Genomic DNA, 10,984 nt, shown 5'->3' on the forward strand with positions numbered 1-10,984 from the left:
ATATAAGTTAACGTAGCCTAATTGTTTGCAATTATAAGGTTAACAGGTATTTTTAGTGTAACATTTCTTTATCATGATATTACTTCCTCTTTTTGGCTGTGTTTTGTATCTCTGTGGCTGAGGCTAACCAGTTAAAATATTCAATTATTTTAATTAGACAATTCAAATGTTTAGTGATGTTCAGTTCAGTGAGTTCAAATGTTCAGAAATGTTCAATGACTCAATTTAAACAGTTCAAATTATCTGTATTTCAGTTCTGACCATAGACTGTAAAGAAAAGTTGAAGGATGCACCTTAACTAAACTTGTTAGGGACGAGCAAAATCTGAGCAGAACCAATCACAGTTAGAGCTGATTCTCATGTGCATCTTGTCAGTACAGCCCAGTTCTGTGATTAGCAGTTAATCACCATCACCTGCATTTAATACACAGCGCTTTAGTTCAAATACAAGCTGGGCAGTATCTGACCTATTCTAGAAACAGCCACCACTTTTGAATACCTGTGCAACTTAGTTCTAACAGTTCAAATGTTCAACACTTCAATTCAATTTACTGCAATCATGCAATCCAAAAGAGTTTAAATACGAGTTTAAATATAATCATTGTTCAAAGATTTAGCGATTAAGCTTTCCTTTGGTTTAAAGGCAGAAAAGCAAAAGTTCAAAGAGCAAATGAAGATCCATCCAGTACTTTTATTTAAAATTTTCAACTAGTTTATGATCCATTTCTGATTAAATTCAAGATTCGACTAGTTCATGATTTATTTTCACAAACGACATCTATGCTGTCTTCACAGCATTCAGTAACATGATACCCAGCTACCTACACCGAAAGAAAATAAGCATCAAAATACAACAGACACATCCTGTTGTGTGTCATGAAGCTTCAGCTGATGTTATGAACTGGCACATTAGGAACCGTCCTTTATTGTAGTCTTAGCCAGCTACAATCTGTAATTCTTTCATGAAGAGTTAGGTCTCACGCACAGTATGAAGTTTCCAGGGAATTACTCCAAAAACTCTTATCTTTAACTCAAATAGACAACATCAGGCAAACTCAGTGTAGTAAGGCATTGTGAAATTCCATGACTATTGTTCGTCATGCTCTCTCTCAGATTTAAAGACACTTCCTTTATTATTCCTCTAAACTCTTTATTACTTTACGACTGTTCATAGTTTGCTCCCTGTTTATGTAGTTTTTCTACTCTTTCTAATATTTTAACTTCAGCAGATCAGCTCAGCGCTCAAACAGCATTTTTTTTTTACAAACACACACTTCAAAGACTGGAAGTTCACTCATTAGTAGACAGACTGTGACAGACTGCAACAGCTCCAAGACTCAACACCCAAGGACAACTTTCTGGAAAACAGCCAGGACAACATACTAGTCAGAACCCATTTCACCAGACACTATCCCTCTCTCCAGCATCTCCACTTCTAAGCTTCTCAAGAAAATGGAGGAGCTGGTGTATGCTGGCACCAAACTCTCCCACTCTTTTGCTGTAAGACCCCAGATACCAACTAAAAAACGGCGGGCACCATGATCACCAAGACCTGTGAACCCAGATCGCCCTCCTCCTCCTGCGAGAGTTCTCTGACTGCTCCCACAGTGCCAGGTCCCAAACTCCCCTCCATCTGGTGTAGGTGAACCAAAATCAACTGACAGCAGCTCTCAGTGATGTGTGTTGGGTCCCCACTATGATAGCAGTAACATTCACAAATGTTTACAGAACAAGCGAGAACCTAGTGTGCCTCTAGCTTTCCCTATTTCTGTTTTATCACATGTTACTTCAAGGCCTTCTCAAGCCGTATGGCTGACATATGCTGTGGGGGCAAAAAATAATGTCATGAAGTAAGCATTTTTATATATTCAATCAATGAAAAAATCCTTTTTAATCAATGACGTGATCACCACGAACAAATTGGATTTTATGCTTTTAAATGAAACTTGGCTTAAAGCTGCAGTTCAACAGTTCTCAATGAAATAGCCTCTCCTAACTTCAACTTTTCCAAACTCCCTGAAAAGTGCAGTTGTTAAGCCCCTTCTGAAAAAGAGAAATCTTGATAAAACCATATTGAGCAACTACAGACCAATACCAGATCTCCCTTTTATAGGTAAGATTATTGAAAATGTAGTTTTTAATCAGTTAAACAACTTCTTAAACACAAATGGACAGTTTTCAAACTCGTTTCAGAGCACATCACATTAAAATAATAAATGACATTCACTTTAAATTCAGATTTTGGCAAAATATTAGTGCTGGTACTGCTAGGTAATAATTCTGTATATGAAACTGTTGATCATAACATGCTTCTAGACAGACATTGGTCAGACTTTTTCATCCTCTGTATCCACTGACATGCGGGGTCCTTCATGGGTCTATTCCTGGCCATATCGTATTTTTTCTATTATCCATTTTACCTCTAGGTTAAATTTTTCATAAACGTGGACTTGCTTTCCATTTTTTTGCTAACAATACACAAATTTATATGCCCTTTAAGAATAATAATAGAAATGTCGTTGATCTTCTTATGAATTGTTTAATTGAGGTTGAGACCTGGTTGTCATCAGACCTTTTACACTTTAATGAGAGTAAAAGAGTTTGTTTGGGGATCCTGCGCTTCCTGACTTTTTACATTTTGGTGACCACTTGTCATAACCTGTTTTTAAAAACTTAGGGGTTTTGTTTGATAAATATGGGAAAGATTAAGTCTCTTCTTTTTTTGTGATATTGAGAAGGCCATACATTCGTTTAATATGACGAGACTTATTGTATTTCAATAACAATATTGTATCATTTTAATTCTTTGTATGTGGGTGTCTGCCAATCTGTCCTAAATAGATTACAATTAGTTCAGAATGTGGCTGTGAGGTTTCTAACAGGGACTCGTGGAGACATATCTCTCCTATTCTGTCTTCACTGGGATAGTTTCCAGTCTATTCTAGGATTCATTTTGAGTTCATTTTACAAATTTTATTCAAAAGTTTAATTTTAAGCTTTAAGATCATCTGGTGAACTTGCTTTAATTGTACCGAAGACTAGGTATAAGCGAAGAGGTGATCGGGTCTTTGTAGTTGGAATAGGCTTCTCCCCCTTATTAGACACACTCCATGTTTTTAGGTTCTTTATCTTTATGTTCTTTAGCATTTGAGCCAGCAATTGTCATTGTCTTTAATGTCTTGATTGTGAGTTTTTGTATGTTAATGTGTTTTAAACCCTGCTGATTTTGTACAGCACTTTGTGCAATGCATTGTATTTAAATGTGCAATATGAAAAAAAAAAAATGTATAGAAAAACTGTTTCATTCATTTTTTTTGTAATACAGAAGATCTAATGTTAGAGAGAAAACACACTCTGACTAACATTTCTCTACACACTGAGAAAACAGACACCAAGGATCACATAATGATGATTAGCAGTAAAAGTAAAAAAGAAATATAAGTTCATCCATACTCACACCTACATGTGCTCAGTTAGCTTAAGTTTAACAACACATAAGCAGGCTAAAATAGCTTGAGTTCTCTCACATGTTTAATTCTTCTGTTTCATCAGCCTTCAGTTCTGTCACACAAACAAAGGTTAATCCAGTTTTTAGTTTAGTTGCACTGTTGCATCTTTCAGGCACTATACTCATACAGACATGTGTTAAGTCAGATGAAAGGATGTGTACCTGAAATTTCACTTCAGTTTCAGTTTTGTGATCCTGAACTCCCAATTCACTACATCAACCAGAATAAGCAGCTTAATTGGAAGTAAATCCAGAACAGTTTGTTCATCACTTATATCATATCACTTATACAGGATTTACACAAAAGAAATTCAAACAGCATGCTTTTTTATTTATTACATTTATATAATTGCATTTTTTTAGACAATGAGAAATTTGAAAAAGCCTCTTGTGGATTTTTTATAGAAACAATCCTTGTTATCTCACTCATGCCATTATCTCACTTATGTCCATTTTCATACATTACAACTGCTGAAAATAATCACCAACCAAATGCCTAATGATTCACCATCCATCATTTTCCCAGCAGGAGAGTGAAACAATGCTCAGTGAAAACAGTACTTGAGCAAGCTCTCATCACATTGTAGCCATCCACGTTTGCTTCGTTCTCAAAACTTTGGCCAATAATTAGTATTAATTGTATAGCAGTCAGCTATAAGTCCCCCAAAATGTTCACATTGGCTGTTATTATGCCTCTCATTACAAAAAAAACACAAGTTGACCTCAAAAGATCTAGCTAATTACGGATCGATCTTAAATCTGCCTTTTCTGTCAAAGATACTAGAAAAGATAGGATCCTCACTATTATATTCCTTCTTAGAGAAAAAAATGTAGCAGCTCCTTACTAGAACCAGCAAATATGATCATGTAAGCTGGTTCTATCAACACTGCACTGACTCCCTATCAAATATCCTATAGATCTTAAATCTTGTTAATTACTTACAAAGCCCTGAATGGCTTAGCTCCTCTGTACTTGAGCGAGCTCTGACCACATTATAATGCATGTACACTGCATTCTCAAAACTCTGGACATTTTATTAATACCTAGAATATGAAAATCGACAGCGGCTGCAGATCATTTTCTTATTTAGCACCATACTCTTGAACAGTCTACACTGTTTGGGAGACAGACACACTCTGTCGGTTTAAACATAGATTAAAGACACATTTCTTTAACCTGGTTTACACATAATACACTATCACACAACACACAGCTCTACCTCTCTTTTCAACCAGATGATCCAATGGTAGCTACACAGATTTCAGGCATTTCTGTCAGACATTTCGGCATGGATGAAACATCATCACCTGCAGCTCAACCTGGTGAAGGCCACTCCAGCTCCACAGCCCGACTTCACCATCCAGCTAAGTTCATCTACAATTGCCCCTTCAACTTCAGTCAGAAATCTTGGTGTAATCTTTGACAACCAGCTGATCTTCAAAGAGCACATTGCGAAGACTGCTTGATCTTGTAGGTTTGCATTACACAACATCAGAAAGATCAGGCCCTTCCTAACATAGCATGCTGCGCAACGTTTTGCCCAGACCTTTGTCATTTATAGACTAGACTACTACAATGCTTTTCTGGCTGGATTTTATGCAAGCATAAATCAAACATCTACAAATGGTTCAAAATGCAGCAGCATGACTGGTCTTCAAAGAGCCCAAAAGAGCCCATGTCCTGATTGCAGCTTGCATCAAATACAAGACATTGATGTTTGCTTATAGAACAGCAATAATAAATCCTAAATAATACATTTTTACATGTAAAATTTTATTTGAGACAATAATATACAAATATGAAAAAATAAAAAAATAATTAAAAAAATTGTATAATATAAAAACATATATAACAGAAAAAAATGGGTAAATGTTCTGGCCTTATGTCTCTTCTTCTGTCATGTATAAATAGTTAAAATGTAGTGAGGCTAAAGACCTTCTTCCCCAACAAATCATTAGTGAAGCTAGAACTGAAACACAGAAAACAAACTGTAACTAAACAATATTTTTGGCAGGCTAAAAAAAAGATTGAAATGCCCACAAAATGTGAGAGTTTTAAATCAGTTGAATTTACCTGGTGCACTCTTCACTATTTCTTGCTCAATCCAGGATGAGGTATACAGAGTAGACTGCAGAAGAGTCATGCACATTTAAAGTGAGGGGGCAAGTGTGTTTTGAATGCAGCTTTCAAAAGACAAAAAATAGCTGAATAATATTTGTAATTTTTGATACGGTCACACTAACGTGATTCGATTATTCCGTATGTCAATCACATCACCAGCTGCTAAATTCTAATCTACAATCATGTTCGCATGAGTTTTCTTCCTGAGTGGTAGAAGGCAATAACAGATATAATGATGATGCAAGGTTATGAGTATCTGGCCCATGAGGGAGAGACAGTAACAGATGCACTAAGCTCTGAATCTCCAGCTTTTGAGGCAGCAACAGATTTCGATTCGCACCGGACTAATATTACATGTTTTAGAAAATAAAGAAATAACCTACTCAAAATTTTACATTAAAAATAGTAATAGGCAAAGATTTTTTATTAGGTGCATGGAAGCTTTGGACTGATAACATATTTTTAAAATGATGAGATATGTTTTCCTTTCGATCCGAGCTGTGTGAGATTGTTTGTACACAGAAGGAAAGCAGTGAAACTACAGCAGGAGAAAACAACAGAGCTGTGAGTAACTGCAGACAAACGGTATTAGACGAAGGTGTGCATGCTTTGTGAACATCAACTCAACAGCGGCGAATAGATATATCAGGTTTTGGAGAGCTGTCCTCACGTTTTCTGTATAATTCAGTTTCTAAGCTGCTTGATGTTGTGCCTTCGCAGTCTTACCCAGAAGAGTGATGATGCAGCCCAGTATAGCGAGCAGAGCTCCAGTGCTAAGACCCACGGGAAGAGAGAAAGCCAGGGCACCACATGCCGGAGGAACACCGTTCGAACCGCAGTCACAGACTCGTACGGAAAGAGTATTGGTGCTGCTCAAGGCTGGACTGCCACTGTCCACAATCAACACCGGTAACAAGTACAGCGACTGCTCCTGCCGCCGGAAACCAGCACGCTTCGTCAGCACTGATGCCGTGTTATCTGAAATTAGAAGAAAGGCCAAATGTCAAGATTTAGAAAGTGCACATTGAAACTAGCTGTTAGAATGCATTCAGATATTAAGAAAACTGATCACCTGACACCAGAGGATTGAGTTAAATAAATTCCTGAATGAACAGATGGATGGATTGATAGATATGAAAAAAAAGGATTTGCATTATAAAAAAAAACAAAAATATGTATCTACAATATTTGCCTTCAATAGACTGAGTAACATTAGCACCATTAATCTTGACATTTACCTTCATTAGACTGATTATCTATAATATTTAGACTATATTTTATAATAATAATGTAAAATAAATAAATAAAAACCGGGGACTGGGGATGTAAAGCTCCAAAGTGCTTTTATAAAAATATTAAAAAAACACCCATACATTATATCTTTTGTGAAGTGAATAAGGAAGATAAAAACAAACAAGCTGATTTGGCTATTTGTCTAAATTATAGAATTGATTCACTAAATAACAACTTCAGTTTTGCTCTGTTTGTCCACACTCCATAGAAAAGATTGGGTTTCACTTTATTTTGATAGTCCCTTTAACACATTCTGTTGACTATAAATAACATTAAAGTGTTCATATTTATTAGTAGTGGTTAGGGTTAGAATTTTCTTGCAAAGTTACTTATAGTCAGTAGATTATCTGTTGGGAGACTAACGCAAGAAAAGACAAACGCAGACAAACTATTAATATTCTTTCTTTGTTGACACACGTGCAAAGTTACTTATTGTCAACAGAATGTTCAAAAGGGACTATCTAAATAAAGTCTTACCAAAGATTATAATTACACAGAAAAAAGTGACTAAATATATTATTGAAAATCTATACTATAAAACCTAAAATGAATATTTAGGATAGATGAAAAAATATAACATTTAGAATGGACTTTTGGTTAATTTTCAATCTGTTCATAAGCAAAGTTTAAATAAAAATGCAGTGAATGTAAAGCTGTAGTAAGGATAAATAGCTTATTTTTTTGCAGCAAACAGAATTGCTAAGAAAAAAAACTAACAGCTCATCTGCTCAAACTAACTAGGTTGCAATAACCGTTTGATATTACCGCAGCATCCATGAAAATGTCAGCATTTAAAACAATGCGAAAATTCAATAGTTATATATAATTATTAGGTTATTATTAGTTCACCTTTATTATCTCGTAGGGTGAAGTTGTTGTTATTGGCAGCAGAGAAAGCGAGGGAGAAATAAAAACGATGGCCGCTGAGAGGCTCGTCTTTATCCACAGCACTGACCGTCTGAATGACCTGTCACCAGCCACAAGAACACAAAAACATCCAGCTGACACTTGTCTTTCAAGGTTCAGTGATTAAATGATTCATGTTAGTTAATAGAATGTTTTCAGAGAAAAGAAAAAAAGTAAGAAATTTACAGTATATTGTGCCATATTACAGTATCATTTTCAGGAGGTCAGTTTGGGGTTTTTTAGGTTTTGTGGAATCATTTATGATTCAAACTGAGGGTAAGTGGTTATTTGACAGGGCATTCTTAAGGCTGAACTCAGAAGGAGAATGTTTTTAAGCAGATTTAAATCTTCATGTCGGAGACAAGAATCAATACTGTGTAATTAACTTATGAGGACATTGTTCTCCCACAAATAGGATAAATGATTCAGCCAACTTGGCATTTGATCTAGATAATGCTGTACAAATCATAGGATATATCATTGCAGGACTTCTGAATGGCAGGAAAGACTCAGTCTGCCAAAAATAAATAAACAGATAAATGAATACATATACATGTAAACAGGTTGATGAAATCTTACAAGAATGTTTGAAAATCTGGATAGAAAAAAAACATGAACTAGTGGGAACTAGTGCACTGCACTCCCATCCAAACAAAAGTTTACTATCTAGTTCATAAATATTAAACTTACTGAGTGACTGACACCATCGTTTTGGAATATACTTGTTGGTTCACAATTTGAAATGTATATGTTTGATTTATTTTATTTTTGAAATATGAGGTTATATTTAAAATATCAACTATATCTTAACTATAGTTGATTTCAGTTTTGCTATAAAGGTCATGCACAATGATATTTTAACTCCCATTAGACACTTTTAACATTGAATGAATGTCAATGCCACCACAATGCACTAGTAGGGCCATTCAAAATGAATTCATGTGTCTCACCAGAAGATGGCACACACTGCTGAATCATCCATCCATTTTCCAAGCAACTTGTCTAATGTGGGGACAGCATAATATCGTACAGCCATTTATTTCTTTTCAAATTATTATTATAAAAGTTTAATCAAGTGTATAAATGCTAGTTATTGAGTTCAAGATACATCTTTCCATTACTACTGATTCTGAAGCTGCCAGTTTGCTATTTTTTCTAATGATGCTCTTTCTGCTCATTCAGTGTCTGACTTTCCATTGACTCTTTCAACTGAACTATATTGGCGGACTAATAAAGGGAACAGCATTAGATTAACATGGAAAGGAAAACCTTTTATTACGTGTTGCCTTGTCACATTAAGATGTATTTCAGGGCCCAAAATACAGCAATCCTTTCAAGGCAATTGATGCTCCAAATGAAAAGATGATCTCTCCAGATCCCTCGGGCTGAACAGTTATCTAACACTACACCCTAGCCCATGAGGAAGTGTCTGTCATTAGCATCTTGTGACAACACAAGCCTAGAGTGAGACCTAAAGTCAAAAACCAGGGTCTGAAACCACATAGAAAGGGTACAAAGCCCTTGGTGCATAACCCTTGTAAGGAGGTGAATCAAAACCTGTAAATGCAATAAGACTAATCTGAGAAGGGATATTCAAAGGAACAAAAGGACTTCAAAAAGAGAGTAAACAACACCACTTCCCCCCGTTGTGTTTATGACACCCTCGTCACCTCTGCTCTTCCTGCGTCCCCTCCTTCTGCCCAAAGGACTTGGTTTAAAGTTCATTAGGAATAAGGCATTATATGTCATGTGTCTTATGAACCTATTGTTCTTCACTCTCATGTTTGGTCTCATTTGAAAGGTCTCAGTGCGATTGGTAAATTGTTCTCAATTTCACAGTAATCACTTATATTATGAAGAAGATTAAGAACTTGGTAGAACTGTGTCCTGTTGAGAAGGAGGTGTGTCCTCCTTTTGGGTCTCTGAACGTGTTCCAGCCAGGTGTGACACTGGAGCACGGGAACCTAAACACCAAAAGGTTTATACAGCTACAGGTTTATACAGGATCTCTTTGCCTGGTCCGAGTATATAAGGAAAGTGACAAAACACAACAAGGAGTGATTCTGTAGCCAGATCGGCCCGTAGTGTGGTGTGTGTCCTCATACACTACACTATGTACTTTTTAAAGACCAGGTATACTGACCTTTTTAAGTTTGTTTTTTGTTTTGTGTTATTTTTGTACTGCTGATCAGTTGTGCAAATGTCTATAAATTATACCAATTTGGAAACTATTCTTGCCTGGCAAAATAAACATTAATCTTGGTTAACTTATAATATTGTCTGAAATAACTTTTCTAGTAGGTTAGTGACTTCTGAGGTTTTTCTGGGAACCAAAACCCCCCTATTTTTCTGGGAACCAAATCTTCAATGCAAGAGCAGCATGCTCTTCCGCCTTCTGAGGGTGTCTGCATTCACTGCCTTTGTACAAGCTGGCACACAAGATCCTCCTGTTGTCCCTCTCATTGAGAACACTTTACATTCCTGAGCATCTGAATGTGGGAGCAGACGTACTGTCGAGACAGGGGCCGAGGCCCAGGGAATAGATGCTTCACCCCGAAGTGGTGAAGCAAATATAGAAAGGTGGACCTCTTCGCTAAAATTCACAATGTCCCTCTGGTCAATGTATAACTCCTCCAGCTCCCCTGGGAATAGACTGTATGGTACAGGCCTGGTCGAGGCGTTGCCTGTATGCAACATTTTAATCCCAAAAATAATTTTTTGACCATATCTCTACACCTAAAACTAACAATACAATAAAAATTAGTATTGGCTAAAATCAGAAGAAATGATGAATGACACTGGTGTACAAGCAACAAACACAGATTGTAAACCTAAACTTCACAAAAACTATAAAATGGTTCTTCAAATCTGATTGGTTAATCAAAGTTAATTGATTAACTAATTAATTAACAAAGATGTTGATTCAGAAACACGTTGAACTCAGCAAAATCAGGTTCTGCGGCCAGGCTTAGTGAAATTTCCAGGTATACAGAAGAAGAAGAAGTGGTGATTCCAACAAGAGACTGTTGCAATGTAAAGCCAAGTAGATTTATCATATGGACTGTGTGTATCCCAAGGGATTAAATGAAGAACTTCAATTTTCTTGTTTTCTATACACACTATCACTATATATAGTCATTAAATATTATTATTAT

At 36.1% G+C, this 10,984-nt stretch overlaps 1 protein-coding gene across 1 annotated transcript in view; it reads right to left on the minus strand.

The window, feature by feature from the left end:
• LOC122327000 (cadherin-7-like) overlaps positions 1-10,526 on the minus strand; it is a 17,447-nt gene extending 6,921 nt beyond the window's left edge. The window contains exons 1-3 of the mRNA XM_043222218.1: positions 10,341-10,526; positions 7,773-7,890; positions 6,357-6,608 (exon numbers count right to left, since the gene is read on the minus strand). Of these exons, the coding sequence (XP_043078153.1) occupies positions 6,357-6,608; positions 7,773-7,890; positions 10,341-10,526 (556 nt within the window). The remainder of the gene's footprint in view (positions 1-6,356; positions 6,609-7,772; positions 7,891-10,340) is intronic.
• Between the last annotated feature and the right edge of the window lie 458 nt (positions 10,527-10,984).

The sequence above is a fragment of the Puntigrus tetrazona genome, chromosome 2 (assembly GCF_018831695.1).
Source record: "Puntigrus tetrazona isolate hp1 chromosome 2, ASM1883169v1, whole genome shotgun sequence".
Lineage (NCBI taxonomy): Eukaryota > Metazoa > Chordata > Actinopteri > Cypriniformes > Cyprinidae > Puntigrus > Puntigrus tetrazona.